At 40.7% G+C, this 25,859-nt stretch overlaps 1 protein-coding gene and 1 long non-coding RNA gene across 3 annotated transcripts; one reads left to right on the forward strand and one right to left on the reverse strand.

Annotated features, from left to right (window-relative positions):
• Positions 1–326: 326 nt before the first annotated feature.
• On the reverse strand, positions 327–6,780 carry LOC120853619. Its single transcript, XR_005718823.1, has 2 exons — positions 6,151–6,780; positions 327–2,118 (listed from the first exon to the last, which is right to left on the reverse strand). It is a non-coding gene; the product is annotated as an uncharacterized LOC120853619 (long non-coding RNA).
• DIO2 (iodothyronine deiodinase 2) lies at positions 3,003–20,678 on the forward strand. 2 transcript variants are annotated; one of them, XM_040227582.1, is made up of 2 exons: positions 3,003–6,388; positions 14,570–15,145. In XM_040227582.1, the coding sequence occupies exons 1-2, from the start codon at positions 6,167–6,169 to the stop codon at positions 15,143–15,145; spliced, it is 798 nt and encodes a 265-aa protein (XP_040083516.1). In that variant the 5' UTR covers positions 3,003–6,166. The 2 variants fall into 2 exon arrangements, with proteins under 2 accessions (XP_040083516.1, XP_040083515.1); XM_040227581.1 differs by having other exon boundaries at positions 6,120–6,388; positions 14,570–20,678.
• The last annotated feature ends 5,181 nt before the right edge of the window (positions 20,679–25,859 follow it).

Here is a 25,859-nt window from a genome sequence, read left to right on the forward strand (position 1 = left end):
TGTACAATCAATCTCATTGCAGGTATTTTATCCCCATATCAAACATGGATTTTTCATGCTACAGTTAATTCTATTAGCTTCACCACTTTCACTGAGCTTGAAATAGAATATCTATCTTGTTTTCTCTGTGCATTTGTACCTACTGAATCTTGAGAGAGGAGGTGTGGCGTCCTTTGCTCTCAGTGGGAACAAGCTACAGTATTACCTCTGGAATGGCATGAACCAGCATGTGTCTTAATATTTTTTGCCAGGCTCTGTGTTCATGTACTCAGCATATGAATGAGATGATGTATATGTGATTTTTTTTTTAAAAAAAGCTACTGTAAAACCATTTATAGAGAATGACTTATTTTATTTTAAAGCCTAATTATCATCTGGTGGTTTCCTATGAACTGTAGAATGAAACAAAGGAGAAGAAAAGTTGTTCCAAAAATGCTGACTGATTCTGACTGTGTTTCCTTGTTTCTTTTGGTCTATTGCTTTGGGTCAAGGATTTGGGGAGAATGAAGACACTGAATCAAATTTTGGGAAAAGAGATGAGTTCAATTTGTTCCTTCTGAGGGCTTTTTGTCCTGAAGGAATTCGCTGCGTGTAACTTCACAGAGTGTTCTTCTTCTCATCTATCCCACTAACCCTCCATCCAACCCTGGTGTCTCCAGAGGTTAATAAACGAGCCTCAAAACTCACACTCCGAGAGTCTCAGAGCACCTAAAGAGGTCTGAGCATCGGGGTGCAGACTGGCCATCCGTTTAGGTCTAGACCAGGTCAACGGCCAAGGACAGCCATAGTCTCCTCACAGCTGTGGCCTCTGTGAATCGAGTCGCTGGCATCCATCCCGTTTCCGGTCAGCTGTCTTCCTGCCTCACCGCAACCGGCATTAATGGGCTCTCTTGTGGCAGCCTCCGTGGGCAATTCATTGAGTCTCCTCCTTTCTACATTCCTTTCTCCTGTCCACCAGCATCATCTTCCTTCTCTCCATTTCTGCTTTCCCCTCCTTCTCTGTTTTCCCTTTTCCTTTCCTTCTTGGTTTTGCCAGTAGGTGGCCTGGAAGAAAAAAAAGAGCAGCAGCTGTTCCTGAGGGGAGAATGTCTTAACACCTCAGACAGTGCCCTCTGCCAAGGTTTGCCAAGGGACCTAAGACACGGCTGGGCTGCAGGGATAGACCGCTCATCCCTCCCACAGTGTCTGCCCCTTCTTGGCCCCAGCATTAAGTTGCTTGGTTCAAGGTGTGTCAGAATTGACTCTGGGGGTGTCTGTTTTATCCACTGAGCTTCCCCTTTCATCGCCAGGCAGGGAACATGACTGTTTGTAGAATGGATGGGCCCACAGGGAATTCTGAGTGATTCAGTCACTGTGGTGTAAACCCTTCATTATAACTCCCTCTCAGCACAACCAGGAGTCACCAGGGATGGAAGGTTGTGCTGGCTGGGTTTCCCAGGTGGCTTAGCGGTTAAAAAAAAAATCCATCTGCCAATGCAGGAAACACAGGTTCGATCCCTGGGTCAGGAAGATCCCCTGGAGGAGGTAAGGGCACACTACTCCAGTATTCTTGCCTGGGAAATCTAGATCTTATAGACAGAGGACCCTGGCAGGCTGCAATCTATGGCATCTCAAAGAGTTGTACATGACTTAGCAACTAAATAACAACAATGTTTGTGATTTCCTTTTCTGAAATGCACTCTTGGCAGGTGGGTGTATGTACGGCAATCATGTTCCCAGACCAGAATCAGTGCAACCTGTCCTGACCAGACATTATTGGATTTATAATATATTGATTAAACAAGTTGTTTATGAAAGTAAAATCTAATCTCCATTTAAAATTTACTTTAGCAAATCATTTGAGTTAGAAGGAATAAAATTTTGTGAAACTGAGACTGCTTGAAAATCCACAGCACGAGTTCCATAGAGTTCTTGAATGCCCTTCGGTGTCTTCAGATAAAAAGAGTAGTGGTAGCTTCCATCCTTGAAATCTGCAGGTTTGCTTTTAGGTTATCCGACTTCTTTCTCTTAAATCTCAACTTAAGAGTCAAAAAGTAGACCAAAGGAAGCCTTATAACTCAGATGCTTACTTTTCCAACCAGAAAGAGGCAATGAATGATAGTATATGCTGCTCTCAAGCTATCAAAAGAGAAAAAAATTAAATAATTTTATAGTGATTCTCTTCTTATTAAAAAGCCCAAACCACTTTTCTCTAGCTACCCCTCTTTTGGAATTTAAAACCTGTGTGCAACATCGTATGGGGAAATTCAACCAACATACCACATATTGGCTTGTACTGTATGCTCAGTCACCCAGTCGTGTTGCTCTCTGTGACCCATGGACTGTAGCCTGGCAGGCTCCTCTGTCTATGGAATTTTCCAGGCAAGAATACTGGAGTGGGTTGCTATTTCCTTCTCCAGGGGATTTTCCTGACCCAAGATCAAACCCACACCTCCTGCCTTGGCAGGTGGATTCCTTACCACTGAACCACTAAGGCTAAGAATACTTATGTGATCAAGAAGATATCTAAGCTTTTCGAATGGAACCAAGAACTTGAGTTGGGCAATATTAAACAGATACGGAATCCCAGGTATACTTTGTAATTCAGAAGGTAAAATTACCTAGTGCAACCACTTTAGGCAAGGGTTCTCATTTTCAGAGTAATGACCAGGATCAATAAAATAGTCACATAGGAAAAACAATTGAGGTTTAGAGTTGGGGGAAATATCCCAATACAAGCTCGGGCTCTACAACCTTGATGATCTACTTTTTCTCATTTACACATTGGGACAAATCATCCTCTGTCACTTAATGGGTTGTTTTTGTCACTTAAAGGATATAAAATTACTTGAAGATCAAAGTGCTAAATATTAATAATTAGAATAAGCCATTAGGAATCATGATAAAAAGAGAAATAGCTTTGGAGAAATATAATTTGTAGATTAGACAAACTGTCTAAAAAGAACAGTGTTTGGTTTTGTGATTTATTTATTCATTCATTTAGAGAAAGTGATAGAAGAAATCTGAGAAATGTCATGATCAGATTGACCCTCTGCCAATTTGTTCTTCTAATTTTTTTAAGAAAAAAAACCCTTTCAAACACTTCTGATTTTATAGGAAAGAATGTAAATAAAGAATGTAAAAAAAAAAAATCTGATTTTCACCATTTGTAGTCTGCACGTGCCTTGAACTTTGCATTTTAAAAGAAGGCATTTTTTTTTTCTGATTTTCTACCAAACCTCCTCCTGTCTTGCCATTTCCAAACATACAACTCGCATTGAAAGCAAATGACAAGTGCAGGAGAATTGGTTCATAACTACCAAGATATCCCTACCTTAAAGTAGCACTGCTTTAATTCACACAGGGCGAAAGGAATGTCTGAGACTTTTCAGGCTTGGGCACTGTGTGGCAGTGTCCATTCCTGAGTCCACACCTTCTGTCTTTGTTAGCTGGCACTTTGGGCAGCATAGTTTTCCCACCTACACCAGTTAAAATACCATGTTGTCACCTCCCTTTCTTTGTCCCTTCTTTTCTTCCATAGTGCATCGAGAAAACTGAGGAAATGGAGTGAATGTCTATTATGTATACAAATAATATCCTCTGCTAACACTGTATGCTAGTCATAGGAAAAATATTTTTCTATGTGACTTCTGTTCATTTTTCTAAGCTTTGATGTCTTCTCTAAAACTTTAGCCCATGTGACACAAATCCAAAACTTGCCATGGGCTAAAGTAATGATAGAAATGAAGGAATCAGGGTTTTAGGACAATAGGGAGTGGTGAGGGTCGTGCCAATGGGGAGGACCACCCCCAAGTCCACCAGGTGGTACAAAGTTTTGGAGCACCCCAGTGAGTGTCACAACATACTGTATGTGGATAGTGCCCCCTGGTGTGGGGCAACGTATGCCCAGCCATCTGTCCATTCAAGACTCCTCCCTTGAACTTACTGTGTGCCAGGCATGGTTCTAACTGCTAGGAGATAGCAATGAACAAAGCAGACAGAAAACTCTGGTCTCTCAAAACCTACAGGCACTCTCATTCAATTATTTTCTTAAAGCCAAAAAGCACTGTGCCAACCAGATAAAGTGCATATGCCTGCTGAATTTGGCCCATGGGTCCACTAATTAATGACCCCTGCCCTAGGCTTTTAAATGAGTTCCGTGATCTTGCAGATTTTACCCACAGGGACAAAATACAGAAATGGACCACGTATTTGCACCCACTGCTTAACTCATGTGTAAGGAGAGCTCCTTGAACATGGAGAAGTCAGAAAATTAATTTTCAACTACCATTCTATATCCCCACCCCAATGTCTATACTTGCCACTCCTTTTTCCAAGAAAATATAATTCCTAGAGGTGATCTATTAAGGTGAGTGAGGAAAGAAAATTAGAATGAGATGGAGGTCATGGCATTCTGCCAAAGCATTGTCTGACTAAGTACCTGTCTGTTCAGAAAGCAATGGGCAAAGCAAGCACTGAGGGTGGTCAGTGTGACTTGAGACAATTCAAAGTCTGCTCTTAATGACCTACAAATTTAATTAAAATTTTGCAAGCAAAAAGGAAAATTCTCCAAAGTATCATGTCTCTTAGGGGCTATGCTAACAGAAACAGGGCAATTGCAGAATTTAAAGAGCTCTCTTATAAAGAATGTATTTCTTACTCTGATGGCATCTTAATACCATTAGATAAAAGTTTTATTTAATCTGCATCTAGGCAAAATGGAATGGAAAGGAAATCCGGTCACCTAGCTACTTTCATGGGTGGAATATTTTCTTGTTTCTTTCTTTCTTTTTTTTTTTTTTTTTTTTTTGCATTGGAAACTTCAGTAAAACTGAAAAGAAAATTTGCACTGATTTTCTACAAGAAGCTTTAAAGAAGTGCTGTGATGGTATTAAAAGAGTTTAAAAGTTTTCCACCTCACAGTTTGGGTTTTCTTAAATAAGATCATGACTCAAAAATATTTAAAGAACCTAGGTCACAAATCTGACAGGAGATAGTTGTAGGAGGTAGACATAAAGACGGAAGGTAAGCATTCACATCTTCCAAGAAAGAGAACAGAGATTATGTCTGATCACGCTTCCTCTTTTCTACCTGCCTTCCAGGAACCTTTCTTTCCCAAACCCCTTATAAATAAACAAGAAGAGTAATAATAATCAGAGGGGAGAGAGCTTCCCTATCAACCCATATGCTATATTAAATAACTTTTCCCAAAGTTTGGGAGCATTTCCTGAAAACCCTCAAAGGTATTAATTTTTTCCTCTCTCTTTAAATCACAAAGCAAAATTCCACTGTCCCTCTGCCACCCCCCCTCTTCTAAAAAAAAAAAAAAACAAAACTTGTCGAGTTTTGCTTTTCTATTCACTGCAGTCCTGGCCAAAGTAAAGCCCTCTTTCTCAATGACGTCAAGATCTTTACCAAGATTAGGCTTTCATTTCTCTATTGCAGCAATTAGCCAGGGAATGTATAAAAGGCTTCAGGGAGACTCACTGGGCTGCAGAGAGAGGCACTTTGCACCACAGACAGAGCAGGAAGGAGAAGCCAGAGGCAGTCAGGGACAGAGGAGTCAGACGCTCCTGGGGAAGGGGGAGAGTGAGACAGGCTGGAGGAGAACAGAAAGTGTGTGTAAACGGAGTAAAGAGGGGAAAAAACTACCCTAAAAGCACATTTTCAAAACTCTGGCAATTCTAGAAAGAAACGGGCGACGTTTCTGAACACAGAGACAATGAAAAGCTACAGAAAATTTTGCAATCTCTGCCACAGTCTCATAGGTGCTTAGAAATGAAAGTAGAACTGCCTGTCTTTAACCGACTCTGAGAGGGGTAACTGGATTAGGGACGGGTACGCCAGTTTTTTTGTTTTTGTTTTTGTTTTAACATCTTAAATCCTGAAAAAAAAAAAAAAAAAAGGCAGCAGCTCCGAATTGAATGAATTGATGGGCACACTCCAACTGCTGGGCTGGAGTGACTGGAACTTGGTCTTGCCATTTCTGCTTCTTTGAAAAAGGAGACAACTTGGGCTTCTTTTTAAATTTAGTTTTTCTCCTTCTCTCCCCCTATCCCCCACCCCCACCCCCGACCTCCCCCTTCACCTCCCCCCACCCCTCTCCATCACCACCCCCCCACCTTTTAAATAAGAGGGTGAAGGGGAACCAGAGCGCACAAGGGAACTGACCCTGGAGGCAGAGAAGATGGGCATCCTCAGCGTAGACTTGCTGATCACACTGCAGATTCTGCCAGTTTTTTTCTCCAACTGCCTCTTCCTGGCGCTCTATGACTCGGTCATTCTCCTCAAGCACGTGGTGCTGCTGCTGAGCCGCTCCAAGTCCACTCGCGGGCAGTGGAGGCGCATGCTGACCTCAGAAGGAATGCGCTGCATCTGGAAAAGCTTCCTCCTCGACGCCTACAAACAGGTGAGCAGCGCTCCAGGGGCTTCTCCGCAGGGGTGTCGGGGGCGGGAGGCGGAGATGCTGGAGGAGACCAGATGCCTGCAGGAGCTGGGGGTGAGCGCTCGTGGAGCCGCGTCTGGAGGCCGTAGGGTGATGCTCGGGTGTTTACTCTCTACACCTGTCGCAAGATCACTCACCTGAGATTTGGGGATGACAGGTATTACTGAGTCCCAGTGACTCTGTGTGACTTCAGAAGGAGCCTTTCTAAGAAGAGTCAGGAGTGGCTTGCTGTGACTCGGGAGCAGAGGGTATTCATGTCTGTAGAATAACGTTGGGAAACATCAGAAAGGTGTCTGGGGGAGGGCAGACCCTGCCTTTATTCTGCTCTCCTCATGAACTGGCAGTTTTGATGTTTTGCTTGATGAGAGGCTGTGTGAGACTTTAGGAAAGACTGTTCAATGGGTGGGCACTAAAAAGCAGGGGGGAAGAAAGACAACACCACACCGGACTCTCAGAGAGCTGACAAGATTTAAGGAAATAGCAGAGCAGGTGTGATTCAGCTAGTTGCGGCTTCATTCCTGGTAGAAGTAAGAGTTAATGGGAGCAAGTCTGTGTGCCCGTCAACTCCTGCCTTGATCTGGATTTCAGCCTTTTGAAGCAGTTATCCCGCACCGAGTCTGGAGCTACTCGGTATCTGTTTGAAAAGGAAAGATCTGAGAACAAGCTGTCGACAATCCAGACTTTGTTCGAGAAACCACATTTGCTTTGTTTCTCAAAACTTACGCAGGTTGCCTTTAGACCGAGCAGATAAGTCTAGGGTTCAGGACAGTCTCAAAGCTGTTATAACTCGTGCCTAGAACCCTGGAGCAGTGGCTTCACTTACCTGCTGAAGCTATGTCCCTGGGGCTGCCCTCTGAAAACCAGGAAGGTTTTGTTTCGAAGTGAAGAATGCTGTTTCGAGGTGGTCGAGCACCCTTGGGTCAGATCTTAAGCAGCAAAGAGGAAAGGGCACTGGGTCCCTTGTCAGTCTGCTCCCTCCTCTATGCCCGTGTGATTCCTGTAGGTCCCTGAGTTTAGGAAGAATTGACTCATCCCATAAAAGCTACTATCAAAGCAGACATCCTTGATTTCCCCTAACAGTATTGAGGGACCTTGCCCGAGATGCTGGGGAAGGGGGTTTAAGAGGAAGATGGGAGCTAGTGAAGTGATGTATTATAGGCAGGCAGAACCTCAGAAACAGCTGGAAAGCTAGAATAAGAGGAAGAAGAGAATGAGTCCTTTATAAATAAGCACTAGAAAAATAAATCTAGAGAATGAACTTATGGTAACCAGGGTCGAGGATGGTTGGGGGGAAAGATAGATTGAGAGTTTGGGACTGGCATGTTCACACAGCTGTATATAAAACAGATAATCAAAAAGGACCTATAATATAACAGGGAACTCTGCTCAATACTCTGTAACAACCTAAGTGGGAGAATAACTGAAAAAAGAATAGGTATGTCTATATGTATAACTGAATCACTTTGCTGTATACCTGAAGCTGGCACAACATTGTTAATTAACTATACTTCGATATAAAATAAAAATTAAAAAATATCTATGCACCAGCAAAGGAAAAGAAGTCATTTCTAGTAACAAGGAATCCAGAGTAGGATCCTTCCACTGAAAATTAAACAAATGTTTAAGAAGAAAATATTCATAGTGAACTAGGAAAGTTTTAGTATGATACTTGTCTTTGTTATTGGCAGTAACCTGCAGAAGGTTTATATTTGTTGTCCTGAAGATAGGAAAATAGTTAAGAGCTCTTGTTAGTAAGTGAAATTTTCTTTATAATAATAGTAAGTGATACTCAAAGTTCTAACACCCAAAACTCATTTTATATTATGTACATGGGCTGAATGGGGGATGTGGGAAGGAGATATTGAGATGATCGCTTCATCTGCACACATGTATATACTGAATGTCTGTGTTTCATTTTGAGGGGTAGAGAATTTGGAGGAGGGTGGGTCTTACACAAACGTGTCAGGTGTATTATGACTTAGGAAGTTCTTCCATCTGTATCTGTTTTTCCTAGGTTTTAGGAGATAGCATGGCAATGTCAGTGATTTGATCTCTATTAAACTCTTCCTGTTTTGAAAGTCATTGACTTTAGCCATACAAGAAAAACCACTGCTTTGGAGAATTTTACCTATATTCATAGATACCCTCACATAAAATATGGAGGTTGTAATGTCTCCCACACGTGTTAAGTGAGGCTGTTTCTCCTATCAAGCAGCTTCCTGAAATAAAAAGAGAAAAGGAAGCACATGCCTCTTTAATAAACTTGATCACTTATTTATTTTTTCACCAACGTATAGTCCTTCATTGTGTGGCAACGTTTCGTTGTCCCTCCTCTAAGAGACTGAGAAGCTCGAGTGATCTGTTTTCTTCTTTGCACGTGGTTTGTGCGTTCTTCTGTCTATTGATTTGATTAGTGACCAAGTTCATGCCTGATGTCATGCTGTTTGTTTTCATGACTTATGTAAATGCTGCCATGAGAAGAAGCAACCCAAGAACTCATACACCCAGAGATAAGCCTGGACTGGGTGTGTGATGACTGGAAACATGGTAAACACAGCTTGCACTGAATTTAGGTCTTCTTCCGTCTCCAAGTGTAGCAAGGGTGGTGGTGGCATTTCAGGGTCTCGGACACGACTGAAGCGACTTAGCAGCAGCCGCCGCAGCAGCAGAACCTCTAAAACGGGTTGAGTCACTTCCCCGAATGTGGCTGCCACTGTCGCTGGGTGGAGCCATGTCTAGAGACTCACTGGAGGAGTCTCTGTTTGGTGTCGCCCTGTTTCACAATCCTGACTTGAGGCTGCCACCCCCAGAAGCACAGTGTTCCGGGATGTCTAGTGCGCACATTCCATCCAATGAGGCAGGCCATGTCTAACTCTCCAGGTTGTTGAATGGCAGACACTTGAGAAGCTGTTTGGAGAAAGTGTGGTAAAAATGTTATCCCTGGGTTTGGCTTCTGCAGGAGGCAACAAAGAAATGAAAAAAAAAAACAAAAAAAACTTGGGACAAAATAAAACAGAAAACCCTTCTTCATTACAATGTTGCATGGGACTTAAAATGAACTTTCTAGGAAAGCCTGTAAAGATAATTTGGGTTTGATTAGAGGGAGTCCCGAGCATGATTTTGATGAAAAAAGAAGGTCTAATGGATTTTGTTGAGAGATTGAGGTGTATAATAGATGTTTGTTATTTAAGTTTTCCCTAGTCAGTGTCACGGCATCTAACACTGCATCTTTGTGCTGGGGTTCAAAGACTCAAAAATACAACCAGTAAGCAGACTACTGTCTGGGAGGCTGGCTCCTACCTAAATGAAGTGTAAAAGTAAACACACGTATAGATGCTGACAAGCACTTTAGCTCCTACATGGGCAATACTGCTGTGGCACAGAAAACATATTCATTTGAACATATAATTTTGGTTTTGAAAGAGTCTCTTTAACATTCTCCTCCTCCTCTTCACTCCCCTCAGCCCTTTGACACTCGTTTCTATAATGGAAAACGGCTCTTCTAAGAAAGAAACACTCCCCAAAGAACACAAGGCAGGCTACCGCCAGAGTTTGTTCATCACTTGGATAAAACAGTGGGAAATGATAGAGCTTCGAGCTGTGTTTTCAAGTTACAAATCAAAAAGAGAATGGCCAAACAGGGAATTGAACTCAGAGGAAAGAGTAGGTAGCTGGTCCTCTGATTTGTTTGGCCAATTTGAATATAAATGGTTAAAATGCTGCTTAATAATTGTTTGGCCACGTTTGTAAGGACATTGATGTAGCCTGGTCATTGTGTCAAAGAATTTGAAATTTCCAGGGCTTTGGAGAGCAAGAAGGAGGTGTAAAAAGAATTCTGCCACATACCTACCCCCATTTTTATCATTTGCTTTACTTTCTATCATGAGATCAGGTGATATTTTGTCCAGAGGCCTTTCTCAGGCTGTGGAAAAGGAAGAAAAACAAGGTTAGTAGTATATGCTCTATTTCCAGCTTCTACTTGATGAATGGTTCTTTCTTTTTTTTCCCCTTGCCCTGCATTTCACAGTCCACATGCTAAAGCAGCATTATCCTTTTCCTCATGCACTGAAAACTGTCAGCAAAAGGGATCCTATCATCAAGGGAATCAAATATACACCATATATTTACACTCTTGTTCATATTTATAAATATGGCTATGACAACATTTGAGCTTGGCCCAGAGATGTCTTCTGTTGTAAAAATACAAACCCTTTATTTCCCTCCCTTGTTGGTGTTGTGTTGAGGCTGATTATAAAAAACATAAGAAAGGACAAATGTAATAGTGCAGATGAGAGAGGTAAAAGTCAGTGATGACGATATTACATTTTACGTACGTCCTTTCTGATCCTTGCAAAATAAAGGGACCCTTTGGGAACATCGGAACTTCAAGACCAATTAGTGGAAATGATGCTTCTTGTGTTTGGGCATTAAATACTGGGCAGGGTTCTCTTTAGAGCGGCTAATGCTGGCAGGGAAAGAGGTACCGACCTAATTACTCTTCCGCAAGAGTAAAAAATGCCTTTTGAATGCTTCTTTGGCAAATATGTCTCATTAAGGACAAAAACCAAACACAAACCCTCTAAGAAGGAGAAATTAAGATGATAGGTAACTTGTGGCCAGGAGACTTTCTGTGCCAGTGTGGGAAATTAACACAGAGTTTGGGAGTACCAGGGGATAACTTGTTTTTGTCGAGCTTCTTTCCTGCAGCCTAAATGTTATTATGGATCAACTTTATTTTCTTCATCATTTTGGCTTTTTGTCAAGGAATGCTTTGCTCCTGGGGAAAGACTCTTCCATCATGGAAGACAGCGATGATTCTCCCATTCCACCTCAGCAAGGTGTGAAGCAGAGTAAACTAAGAAATTCACACTTTGAAACTTTGGTCATAATACAAACTTAATTTTCTTGATGACCAAATAAGAAGGTGAGAAAGGAACAATAATATCCTTCTAAAAATTTTTTTTTTTCAGTTTAAAGCAGACTTTCATTTTTTAAAAAGTTTTTTCCTTTATTGTTGCTAAATTATCCCATATCAGCAGTTTTTAGCAAAAACAGACAAATTGTATGATTAGAATATAACATTTATAAAAGCAGACTACTGGTCTACTCATGTCTGGACCTTCACATCATGGGTGTGTGTTTTTCCCTCCTAGTTGTAGTAATAGCATTGTGCATACCTATGCGTTTTCTCTTACCTAATCACCCTCATGAAGAAAAGTATAATTCTTTTTATGACATTCTAATCTGCAGTCAAGTCCTATGGCTCCTTTACAAAATAAAGAGGATTGGCTACTCTCGTTTTATGTGCTGACCAGCAGAGATGATCAAGAACAGATCAACAGCATTGGGTGTGGACTGTGGCAGTGTTCTGCAGTGCGGCTCTGGGGGGCTCACCCTTTGAAATCTTTTGCCTTGGTGAGGTCTTCCATCACTCCAATGTGCTGATGTTCACTGTAGGTCAAGGCTATTATTAAGTGTCCAATGCTTTGTTGATCTCCAGCTAAGATGAAAACAGCTACCATTCATTCAAAACTTTATTCAACAAAAAATTCCAAGCATACATATTCATTGTTCTCTAGCTAAACAAAATGCCAACCTCTGCCCCCTCCCCCACCAAACACACATACTAAAGAACATGATATATTTGGTAGCTTACCCTAACTTTTGATTTTAAAGTAGAGGTGTTGTACTTGTTCTGAGTTTTCTAAGTTGAACTAACATGTTTGTATTTTGAGAAAAATTATGTGGCTGAACTATACATTGTCACTAAAGAAGGAGAAGGTGCTTTAACTTTCCAAGAAAATTAATTAAGGGTAATAAGAGAGTCACCTGCGACTGAAGTCAGATTAGATTACTCAGTTGAAGAATCAGGCGTAAGGCAAGGATCAACAGTTTGGCCTGGGTGAGAGTCAGGTGCATCAGAGGCCCATGTCACAAGGCCAACACAACTGTTCCATTCTTAGAAATGACTCCAAAATGCAAGTGGATGTTTTCAACCTACCAGGAACCTACAAGTCTGCAGTCCAGAGATGATTCTTCTCCTGTGTATGGGTTCCTCACTTAATGAGAAGTTGCTACAATAGCTAGTGGATTCAGACTGGTCTGAATGCATTCAGATCTTTGTATCACAGTATGTTGAGAGACACAGCATGACAATACTGTTAAAAGCAGCTGTCCTAGAATCATTATTGCTTTTTTTAAATGGGGAAGATACAATGAGAAGGTGATGGTAATGCTACCTTTTATCTAAATCTACAAAGAAATACAAAAATAACCCATAGATTAAAAAGCTTATAATACCTTTAGAATGTATATCTTTGCATTTTAAGTACATTTTAAAATTTCAAGAGATGAATGTAGCTCATATAAAACAGTCCAGCTAAAAGTGGTTTACTAGGTTTCTTCACCTAGTTTCACTTACAAATTAACCAAGAAAATTAATATAAAGAAAATAACTTTTTTCCTGACAGTGACTGAAAACAAATTTACTTATTTAGATCATAACACCACCTTCCTTTTCTAAGAAAGAAGATTATTGTTTTAACATTCATTTTAGAAAGCGTATAGTCCTTGTTTTAAACCTGCCCTGCTAGGATTTTTCACAAGGGAGATAAAGGATTTCTTGACTTCTTCTGCAGTTAAAAATGAGTTATGCATTAACATCGGATAGAAGCTTCTCCATGAAACCCCTTGAGTGTTTTATATCAGTTTAAATTGTTGCATTTTTAACAATTCACTTGTAAGTGACTTCAATTAACATCACTGTTATATGCGGTGGTATTTATATGAGGGGGGAAAATGAATCCAGTTGGAAGTGTTTTGTAATATTAAGGATAGTGTATAAAAACCAATTATACTGTTGTAAGTTGTCCCCAATGTTATTGGCTTTGATTAAACCATTCTAGGGGAAGATCCAATTCTGTTAATTCAAACTGAAGTAATTGGCTCTTTTATGTTGCCTGCTTTTTATTATCAATTTACAGATTCAAAGGCCAGCAAACTTTCTTTCAGTCTGTATTCAATGATTTAAACCACATGCAAAGGGAGCATCTAGAACAATTTTGCTCTACACCTCTTCTGCCTGAGTATTCTAGATCCAGTGGAATTTGGTAATAAAATGTATGGTAGGAAAGTAAATGGCTTGTGACTTCTGAGATAAAAAGGTGAAACAAACTAAAACACACATGAAATATGAGAAATTAAAAGTCAAATTCTACAAAAGATAAAAGTGTATGTTTTCATTCATTTGTTTGTTTAATGGAAATGGCGAGGTTCTAGTCAACCCTTAAGTATGCAGCAGCTATAGAAACCTCCAGAAAGGATGTCATACCAAAGAAAGCTCGAATCACTTCTAAGAATAATTATATTACAACATAGAATTACTCAGAAAAATGATACTCAGTCTCACATGTTTGCATGGCATCTATAATGGCAACTTACACTCCCACAGTGATTTACAGTGTACAGAGCTCTTTCCCCTGTGTCATCCTCCCATAAACATACGAGGAAGATGGGCATTATAAATGACCATTTTACAGATGGGACAGCTGTAGCACTCGAGAGATTAAGTGGGGGTAACTCTTCTTATAAACGGCAGGCCCCAGGTTTTCTCATTCTGGGTAGGAATAGAGTCCATAGGTATCCTTGTCCATTAGATTAAACGACTTTTAGGCAAGACTTTAAGGACTTTCCTGAGTACTTTAGAATTCAGAAGTGGGAATTCAGAAAGAGGTGCCATGTCCCACAACTCTGATCATTTATTTTAAAGTAGACCATTCACTTTTCACTTCTAAAATGAAGTCCATTAATCATTTGTTATATATTGGGAGCTAAGCACTGACAGAGTAAGCACAGTAAAGAACACCAGCCTCAACTTAATTATGAAGACAGTTAACTGCAGTACTTTCAGTGATGAAAAGAACTGCCTTTAGTGACTAGACAGAATGAAAAAGACTTTTATTCTCTTTAGGGCCATTCATTACCTTACCTGCCATGATGGGTCTTTACTCAAGTCAATATGTGTTTACCATATCCTCCGAAGGAAATACCGCAGTTTATTAGAGCGAACTGTTTCTGTACAGAGTGAACTGAAGTGAGTGCGTGCTTCATGCGGTCTTGCCTCTCTCTTTCGTTTTCCATCACCAGGTGAAACTGGGTGAAGATGCCCCCAATTCCCGCGTGGTGCCTGTCTCCAGTCCGGAAGGAGGTGACACCAGTGGAAATGGTGCCCAGGAGAAAACAGCGGATGGAACTGAATGCCACCTTCTGGACTTTGCCAGCCCTGAGCGCCCACTGGTGGTCAACTTCGGCTCTGCCACTTGACCTCCTTTCACTAACCAGCTGCCAGCCTTCAGCAAACTGGTGGAAGAGTTCTCATCCGTGGCTGACTTCCTGTTGGTCTACATTGATGAGGCTCATCCTTCAGATGGTTGGGCGGTACCTGGGGATTCTTCTTTGTTTTTCGAGGTGAAGAAGCACCGGAACCAGGAAGACCGATGCGCAGCAGCCCAGCAGCTCCTGGAGCGTTTCTCCTTGCCGCCCCAGTGCCGAGTTGTGGCTGACCGCATGGACAATAATGCCAACGTCGCTTATGGGGTAGCCTTTGAACGTGTGTGCATTGTGCAGAGACAGAAAATTGCTTATCTGGGAGGAAAGGGTCCCTTCTTTTACAACCTGCAAGAAGTCCGGCGTTGGCTGGAGAAGAATTTCAGCAAGAGATGAAAGCTAGATTAGCTGGTTAAAAGTATGATTGTAACAGAGCTTTTTTTTTTTTTTTTTAATTTATGTAAAGACAAGGAAACTAAGAATTCAATCCACTATTTCAACTGAGTCCCATTTTCTCACTGAAATACGGGAATTTACGTGTCAGAAGAACATAAACCTCTAACATCTGGATCCTGCTTTCACCACTTAAATGGCTTTTGGCTAAATAGTAGTCCCATCTCTTCTCTTCCTGGTGAAAAGCCCTGAATGAAAAGATCCCAAGATGGAAAAGAAGAAAACTTGTTTCAGCATGTGTTCATTTCTGCCCTGATAAAATAAGTGATACAGCTGATGCGTGCCCTGGGACCTGAAGAAAAGACTTACTGGAATGACTGCTATGTTAGGGAAGCCACCATCCTTGTTGGTGTAAAGGGTATTACCTGGGCTTTATTCAGCGTGGATAGAGCCCAACTGGATATTTGCCAAATCTTTACTTAGAATGAGTCTTCAAGTCCAGGCCATGTGGTTAGGACTTTATTGTTTAACATGTTAGAGAAGTTTCTGACCTTCTAGTTTCTAGCCATGTACTGCTCTATGCCAGTCTAAATGTCCCAGAACTTGCAGGTATATTTGCAGATATCAAGAATGACACCTACTGGAGGGTTAGAATGGTCATCTGATATCTGATGGTTACTTTCTAGGCAGGTGGAAAAAGTACTAGAAGCAAATCAAATCAACAAGCTGGGAAAAGCAGGCAGAAAGACTAGGAGGCTTCATAGAGTTTCACCTTGAAACTGTAGAGTGGTACTAATTTGTCAGTCACAGAAACATGGAAACATATGCAAAACTCGAAAAAGAAGCTCCGCTAAGATAGCATACAGAATATACATATGAAATTAATGTATTTGTCATATATTCCTGGATTGAAGAGAAAGGGGGATTGAGAGGGAAAAAATGCATTTTAATATCTGTATTACTTTTTGAAACATGTTTGTGGTGTTTACGTGTTCAGTAGATGATTATACCTCATGATGCTGATGAAAGGTAACACCAGTGGGCCCAGTGGGGCTGGGGTTCCCCTCTGTATCCCTACAGTTGTGCTGGGGCCCCATTGCTTCTTGGTCTGGGTCTCTATGGCAGTGTTCTCTGAATGATGAGCTCAGCAATTTAGAGCCAAATAGAGGGCAAGAAAGTGTGAGACAATTCCCATCAGTGAGTTTGGAGGCTTTGCTTCTTCTGATGGAATCCTCAGGATCATGGAGTTTGGTAGGATGGAATTCCCATTCATATTTAATTTGGACTTGGGTTTTCCTTTGTTCCTCTTAGATGAGGTATAGTCATCTAAGACTTCTGTAGTATATTTTTATAATGCTATTTTAATATATATACCATATTTCTCTTTAAAATGAAGATATTATAGTTCTACTTATAAGTAATATAAGAAATAACTAATGTCCTAACTTCCAAAAAAGATCAACCAATTTTGTATATTAAATTTTTATTGTAAATTTGAGGATGTTATCAGATCATAGTATATGGTTATATTTATGTGTACAATCAAAGGTTCCTAAGGCCATTCCATTAATAATTGAATCATAAAAGTAATAGAAAAGATATCTAAAATTGAAAATATCTTCCTGAACTAACTGCCTGAAATCAGAAAAAAAAAATGGGAACTGAGTGTGCAAGAACCAAAAACCAATTTTTTTTAAAATGGAGCAACATAATACTCATATCACTGCATTGTTTATTGTTTAGATATTAAAGCTCCATTTTAACTGATTATTTTTAACTGCAACATTTAAGCTTTTCACTGTTCTAAATTCTATAAAATGTACCAACAAAGAAACAAATTTTGAAAATGTGACATTAATGAATTTCTGGAAAATCGCATTGAGAATAGATTATTTCTGAGTCCTCAGTTGTTAAACCCCTTGATTTATCAGCATAGCCCCTTGATTTTTACCTTCAAAACAGTGTCGTGATTTGTGTGGTATCCTAGGGAAGAAAAAGAAAAGTTGGTAGCAGCACACTCGCGCTGTTGTCTTTAAACCTCCCCTTTGTTCTACACGTACAGTAAGGGAACAGGATGTTGGCAAAGCTGGTCGGGGGATGAGACGTGGCTAAGGCAGGCAGTGCCAGTTGTCTGGGGGAAAGGGTGATGAGAAAACTACCCCGCTGTGATACACTTTTAAAGAAAGAGAAGGTTGTGTGCACGCAGTTCTTCTCCCTGAGGATAGGTCGGTGGAGATGGGAAGCAGTGGGAAGTAAACATACAAAGGTACAGGCTGAGTATCAGGGACAAAGACATGTTCAGTGGAACACAGGAGAGTTACTGGAAGAAAGGCTGTTGAGGGCCAGTGGAGAAAGGGAATTGACAAAGCTCAGGAATCCTGCAATATGTAAAATGGCTTGGTGTTGTCAGAGTTAGGAGAAGCCTATAACTATGTAACTTATTTATCTCAACATGAACTTTTGTGATTTCCTGTGGTGTATCTTTAAGGAAATAATAAGAACTCTTTATTTGAGATAGAGGAGAATCAGTGTTTAGCTGGTATGCTCAGAGAAATTCTTAGATTGTCAATATCCTGAAACTGACAGGTATTGTCAATACCCTGAAATCAACACCCCACCTATCTTATCTTTTATAAAGTATGTTCCTTTGAAGAATTTTTGTCCCTGTTCTCACAAGGCAAAATTTATAAATATATATATATATATGGTATAAGGTATAAGTTTATATTACACATATAAACTTATATATATATATATGGTGTCTTTTTTTAGAACCTAAACATTTCCCTCCCACAACCTCATAGGCTATGTTTACATGGAGCTATCAGTTTAGCCTTTTGAACTGAATTAGCTTGTCCATTATAGAAATAGTTTCCAAGCAATTTTGGGTGTTATTTATAGCATCTGGATTTACTCCAACATTTACTCTTTGAAAGACTTATGTCTTGGAACTATTCAAAACTTACTTTATTATATTGCTTAGAGAAAATAATAGTGAAATCAATAATGACTTTCTTGAATGGGCATAAATGAAATGCTTGCACAATAGGATAAGTGTTTCATAGAGATTGGGCTTCCCTGGTGGCTCAGATAGTAAAGAATCTGCCTCCAGTGTGGATAGACCCAGGTTCAATCCCTGGGTTGGGAAGATCCCCTGGAGAAGGAAATGGCAACCCACTCCAGTAATCTTGCCTGGAGAACTCCATGAACAGAAGAGCCTGGTGGGCCACAGTTCATGGGGTTACACAGAGTTGGACATGGCTGAATGACAAACACTTTCACTTTCATACAGATATTAAAGTGTATCTGACCTCCTTAGAAGCAGGTTAGTGCTGTACTTGGTATGTATAGCTAAAGTTATGGTCATTTAACTCATATGACTTTTCATATACATCTTTTTGATCTCTGGTCTTTTGTCTTCACTTTGTTTGTAGAATGTACCCCTGATTTTTGGTAATATCAACTTTGAAATGGTCTATTGATTTAGTTAAGTGGTGGCTCAGATGATAAAGAATCTGCCCACAACACAGGAGACCTGGATTCGATCCCTGGGTCAGGAAGATCCCCTAGAGAAGGGAATGGCAATCCACTCCAGTATTCATGCCTGGAGAATCCCATGGACAGAGGAGCCTGGCAGGCTACAGTCCATGGATAGCAGAAAGTCAGACACAACTGAATGACTAACACTTTCACTTTCCTACCATTAACCAGGTAATGCCAATTCTGTGTTCAAGAAGATCAGAAAGGCCTGCTCTCTTTCATTTTGTCTGAGTGTATTCCACATTTTGGGCTCTTGAATAAAACTTAGGAAATATGGGGAGATCATACATGGATGCTGCCTTGCTGCATAAAATACCAGAGACGCAGGTTAAAGACAATGTCTGTGCCTTTGGGGATATTCCCAGCTGGATATAGCATATCAGGTGCCCTCAGTATGCCCTGAGGGCTGTGTCCACAGCAAGCAGAACGTACTGATGTACATGCAGGACTCCCCATTCTGTGGATGATAAGAGGATAAACATGGACATTTATTCTACCTAACTTCTGACTTACAGTTGGAAGATAAACTTAATTACAATCAGATGGTCATTGCAAAGGGGAAAAAATAGACACTAACTTCTGTCCCACTGAAGAATTAATAAAACCTCTGGCAGCATTTAAAATCTTTTCAGAACATAACTCAGTGCTATTCTCTGAGCAGTGAAGAATAATAGTGAGATTTTTAATTTCTCAGTGAAGTTTTAATTTTAAAATTAAAAAATTAACTTTTTAAAGAAAAACAAGAGTTTTTCTTTAAAAAATGATATTGCCAGAAATCAGAGCTAAGATATTTTTAGTCATATTCCAACCTCCTCACTTCTTCCTCTTTTACCTTAGAAATAGAAGCTAAGCCCAGTCTTCCTATGTAAGTCAACACGGGGTGTAAGTACAAACCTTGGCTTGGTGATCCACCTTCTCTTGGTAGTGTCCTGTATGAAAGAAGGGGGCCAGGACCTGGGTGATTCAGGAAGTTGCAGACTGGGAAGAACTAGGCCCTGGGGGCTTGGTCTATTGATCTGGGAAGACCTGAAAAGAAACTTCTCACCTTTGGAGGAGAACTGATCAGTGCCATTAGAGTGGCCTTAGCAAAATATTGGGCCACTTCCTAATGCCTTACCTTCTGGATAGCTCCAGAAGCAAGGTCTCAGATTTAAGATCCAGAGCTGTTCCAAGGTGAGTCAACCAGTCGGCAAATACGTAGTGATCGCTGAACAATACGGCTCCTGCAAGTTGGGGCTCTCTGCCATCTTGGACAGCAGCACTGGAGCTCCATGGAGTTTTTTTTTTTTTAATTTGCTGCAGAGACTTCAACGACCCAGGAGATGGTTAATGAAGTCACTATTTTGGCTCAAACCTCCCATTCCCCCCCACCAAAAAAAAAAAAAATTAAAAAAGCAAATAGGTAAACACATAAATGAAAGAAGCCCACAGAACAGAGTGGGAAAGAAATAAAATCCTCTCAAGGCTTCTCCAGTCCATGTCACGGGTCGGTGCAGTTTTTATGGGTGTTAAGATTGGAAGATGTCATGACATAAGAATCCAGTACTTTATAACCAAAGCAATTAAAAGATATTGGGTAGGGAATGTTGGCCAGTTTTGTTTAAATTTGCATCACATCGTCACCAGACTCCATCTCTCGCCCAGATAATCGGGCACCCGGATGGGGAGATTAGAATGTGCAGAAGTTACTAGTGTGCAAATGATAACTGCTAACGAAAGAGTCCTTGACTCAGTTAGTGGTTGGATGTAGTCACACTTGTTTTCCTCTGCCCATCCTCGCCTCCCTGGCAAGGAGAATATTCGGGGCATGATGCTATGAGTACTGGGTAAATGTGGTGAGAATGTGTGTGTGTGTATCTCTGCTTCTCAACTGCAGAAACAGAAATGCTTTGGAGATTATCAGTAGAAAGAGTGTTATTATATTGGTGCTGAGTGGTATGTGTGCTTTTAAATTTGTTCTTTATTTTAATAAACTTTGAATAAAAGAATAAAGTTACTCTCTGGTTCTACTTGTTTATTTTTAACTTACTCTCTAGACCTTGCCCCTGGCAGGAATACATTCATGGTTGACAAGGGAAAGAGAATCCATCATTCTAATATTTATTCCTTGGTATTTGTGGGCAAAATCGCCAGCAAAGCCAGGTTATTTTAATCTCATGCTGTGTGCCAGAGTCTTCAAGGAAATCAAGACAAGTTAAAAGAAAATCTTCAGATACTTTCCATATTCATGAACAAGTTGCACTCAGAATTCATGGAAAGGGGCCTGTTAAAGGGACTGTGGAGCAAACTGTTACTTTGTTATATTTACACCCCAGGTTTTCTAAGTGCAAAAAATAAACTTTCCAAGAAGTGGGTTTAAGCAATACATATAACACACACAGTCCGTATGCATGTATGTTCGTGTATATATATGCATATATGTGTAGTTGTGTGTATATTAATATGTATGTCAATTCAGTTCAGTTGCTCAGACGTGTCCGACTCTGCGACCCCAGAATCGCAGCACACCAGGCCTCCCTGTCCATCACCAACTCCCGGAGTTCACTCAGACTCATGTCCATCGAGTCAGTGATGCCATCCAGCCATCTCATCCTCTGTCGTCCCCTTCTCCTCCTGCCCCCAATCCCTCCCAGCATCAGAGTCTTTTCCAATGAGTCGCCTCTTCGCATGAGGTGGCCAAAGTATTGGAGTTTCAGCTTTAGCATCAGTCCTTCCAAAGAAATCCCAGGACTGATCTCCTTTAGAATGGACTGGTTGGATCTCCTTGCAGTCCAAGGGACTCTCAAGAGTCTTCTCCAACACCACAGCTCAAAAGCATCAATTCTTCGGCACTCAGCTTTCTTCATAGTCCAACTCTCACATCCATACACAACCACTGGAAAAACCATAGCCTTGACTAGATGGACCTTTGTTGGCAAAGTAATGTCTCTGCTTTTGAATATGCTATCTAGTTTGGTCATAACTTTCCTTCCAAGGAGTAAGCATCTTTTAAGTTCATGGCTGCAGTCACCATCTGCAATGATTTTGGAGCCCCCCAAAATAAAGTCTGCCACTGTTTCCATTGTTTCCCCATCTATTTCCCATGAAGTGATGGGACCAGATGCCATGATCTTCGTTTTCTGAATGTTGAGCTTTAAGCCAACTTTTTCACTCTCCTCTTTCACTTTCATCAAGAGTCTTTTTAGTTCCTCTGCACTTTCTGCCATAAGGGTGGTGTCATCTGCATATCTGTATGTATGTGTGTATAACTATTTACATGATTGTTTGCTGCTGCTGCTAAATCACTTCAGTCGTGTCCAACTCTGTATGACACCATAGACGGCAGCCCACCAGGCTCCCCCATCCCTGGGATTCTCCAGGCAAGAACACTGGAGTGGGTTGCCATTTCCTTCTCCAATGCATGAAAGTGAAAAGTGAAAGTGAAGTCGCTCAGCCGTGTCCGACTCTTAGCGACCCCATGGATTGTTTGCTAGTGTGTGGTTAAAAAAATCAACATCTGAAAACATTTATAGTAAGCACTTTGCACTTTGAGACAATATAAAGGATAAGAATGGTTTGCGAAGGCAGTGTCCTGTTAATGACAAGGAATATATTTGCAACATGGTTAAATATGGGCTTTCCTAGTGGTTTTAACAGAAAAGAATTTCTCTTGCCTGCAGTGCAAGAGATGGGGGTTTGATCCCTGGGTCAGGAAGACCCCCTAGAGAAGGGAATGGCTACCCACTCCAGTATTCTTGCCTGGAGAATCCCACGGATGGAGGAGACTGGCGGGTTACAATCCATGGGATTACAATGAATCTAATGACTGAGTGACTAACACTTTCACTACTCTTTTAAAATATGTGCATTTTGTTCCTGAAAAAAAGCTAACTTAAGCAAAGTATTAGTATCTTTTGAGACTCTTGCTTATCATTCCCTATACATAGTAATTTAACTAATATTTGTAGTATCTTATATAGTATTCCAGAATTTTAATGGAAATGAAAACAATCATTACTCTGACAACTATTGATGGAATTTCTATTCCTCGTGAGATGTATCCTGTGCTGGGCTCAATGGTATGTGAAAAAGTAGTAAAACCATACAAAGAGGTGATTACCTCAAGGAATCTGTCATAGATTCATCAAAACTAAAAGTGACAAGCTGATGTTAATCTACAAAAAAAGTGACTATGTGGTAAACCCTGGAAATGCTTGGTGTGAAACTTGCCCCAGGGACAGCGAAATCCAGCGACTTAGAAACCTTCAGTGCTTGCTAGGTCTTTCGTCTCTTCTCTTTTGGGGGTACCAGCTTTTTCTTTCAGAGCAGCTTCTCCTTTTGCTCAGTAGCCTGGCTGGAGAGGCTCCTCACTCCCAAACTATGAGATGGCTCCGATAGAGTTTAACCTGTCCTGAGGGAAGTACTGGAACTGGAGCAGCTCGCGTTGCAGGCCCAGTCTGTGGCCGTGGGAGTGGGGTTGTTACCAGAAGGACAGCAAGAAGTGCTGGAAATATACTAAGATGCATGCGTGCTAAGCTGCCTTTGTGACCCCAAGGACAGTAGCCACACAGGCTCCTCTGTCCATGGGATTCATCAGGCAGGAATACTGGTTTGGGTTGCCATTTCCTCCTCCAGACAGACAAAGGCATCAGAAGTTCACTCAATGGCTATTATTTTTAACTTGCCTAAAAATGAGGGGCATCTCAAGAAGTGACCACATATGTACAATAATTAAAGACAAGTTCAGGGAAAGGATAGAGCCCTCAGAGGAGATTTTGCAGAGTTTAAAAAGACTTGAATTGATGTAGGAGGATGGGCAACATTTAGATAGAAGAGAAGATGAATGTCTCCCATTTAGTAAATCAGTGCATATTTACAGAGTGTTCATTAGTTGTGACTAAACAGGACAATTTAGTAAAAAACAAAACAAAACAAAAAAAAGCACTAAAATATATTGATCACTTTTAGAAGGGAGAATTCAATCCAATTCATAAAAATTGAGAGAACTGAGGATAGGCGATATGTCTTATATTTCTTTGTGTTTCTTCCTCTCTTAGGTGAGCAGAATAACTTCACTAATAAATAACAAACATTAAATATCCAATGAATGTATGAGCACCTATTGTCATAAATAAGGCCCTAGTCATCAAAACATCAAAACCTACCTTCAGTGGTTATCTATACAAATGGTATAAAATATGATTTCCCAGTTGATTTAGGTCATACCTGAATGGTCTAGCAGTTTTCCCTACTTCCTTCAATTTGAGTCTGAATTTGGCAATAAGGAGTTCATGATCTGAGCCACAGTCAGCTCCTGGTCTTGTTTTTGCTGATGCTATAGAGCTTCTCCATCTTTGGCTGCATAGAATATAATCAATCTGATTTTGGTATTGACCATCTGGTGATGTCCACGTGTAGAGTCTTCTCTTGTGTTGTTGGAAGAGGGTGTTTGCTATGACCAGTGCATTTTCTTGGCAAAACTCTATTAGTCTTTGCCCTGCTTCATTCCACATTCCAAGGCCAAATTTGCCTGTTACTCCAGGTGTTTCTTGACTTCCTACTTTTGCATTCCAGTCCCCTATAATGAAAAGGACATCTTTTTTGGGTGTGAGTTCTAAAAGGTCTTGTAGGTCTTCATAAAACCGTTCAACTTCAGTTTCTTCAGCGTTACTGGTTGGGGCATAGACTTGGATAACTGTGATATTGAATGGTTTGCCTTGGAGACAAACAGAGATCATTCTGTCATTTTTGAGATTGCATCCAAGTACTGCAGTTCCGACTCTTTTGTTGACCATGATGGCTACTCTATTTCTTCTGAGGGATTCCTGCCCGCAGTAGTAGATATAATGGTCATCTGAGTTAAATTCACCCATTCCAGTCCATTTTAGTTTGCTGATTCCTAGAATGTCGACGTTCACCCTTGCCATCTCTTGTTTGACCACTTCCAGTTTGCCTTGATTCGTGGACCTGACATTCCAGGTTCCTATGCAATATTGCTCTTTACAGCATTGGACCTTGCTTCTATCACCAGTCACATCCACAGCTGGGTATTGTTTTTGCTTTGGCTCCATCCCTTCATTCTTTCTGGAGTTATTTCTCCACTGATCTCCAGCAGCATATTGGGCACCTAATGACCTGGGGAGTTCCTCTTTTGGTATCCTATCATTTTGCCTTTTCATACTGTTCATGGGGTTCTCAAGGCAAGAATGATTTCCCATACTGTAAGTGTTTATACTCTGGCTGGTAAATGAAAAATCTTAACATTGTAGTATCTAATGTACCAGATATAATCTTCAATTATACTGAACCATAAAACCTTGAAGTTTTGCCATTTAAACCCATCTAGAAGGACTTCTAGAAGAAATAAGAAAAAACATAGAAAAGGGCGTTTTAAAAACAAGGGAGTCTTCCAGTCAGCATTGAGCCCTGAAATACAGTTCAGGAAAATTTGTAATAAAATTCCTTAATAGAATAATATGTTGTATTGGGGCATTTTGCAAAGGTATTCACAAACCTTTCCCAGATTCCACATGTGTGAGGGTTTGCTGCGGCTTTATCATCTTGGTCAACTGCCTGGATTTGTGCAATAGACGGAAGGAAGCTATGCTATAGTAAGAGGTATAGAGTAAATTCCCAACATATACTAGTGAGAAAAATGGAAAGCTTAATCAGGAAAATGCAACATATGTTACTGTGAAATTAGTGAGCTGTCCTGGGTGAGCCTGCACTTTAGGAATGCATGGATCTACCTGAAGAGTCAAGACTGGCTAGACCCCTGATGCCCTTGAAGCCCAAGCTGACACTTTTACCATGTGGCTTAAACAACAAGGGGAAAAATTCTGGGTCTTGCAGTTGCCCAGGTCTTCTAGAGTAGTGGCAGAGATTCCAAGTACCTCTTGAAAAATGGTAGCCATTTTAACCAGCCCAAACCAGGGAGACTGGACTGAGAGAATGCCTGGGAATCCAGAACCCACCCATTCCCACTCCTGCTTCAGAAAATGGAGTTTGACTTTTGTTTCATCTCCTGGCTTTGCTCTTCCCTCCTTATTTTCCCTCTTCTTCCAAAAAATATAAGAACTTTAGTCTGGATGCCATGAACATGGATATGGGGTGGGGTGGAGGGCATTGTATTGTTGACTTAATCCATGTAATACAGGCAAAATCTTGATTTGTATATTTTAGAAAACATGTGTGAAGC

The sequence above is a fragment of the Oryx dammah genome, unplaced genomic scaffold, assembly GCF_014754425.2.
Source record: "Oryx dammah isolate SB20612 unplaced genomic scaffold, SCBI_Odam_1.1 HiC_scaffold_26, whole genome shotgun sequence".
Classification (NCBI taxonomy): Eukaryota; Metazoa; Chordata; class Mammalia; order Artiodactyla; family Bovidae; genus Oryx; species Oryx dammah.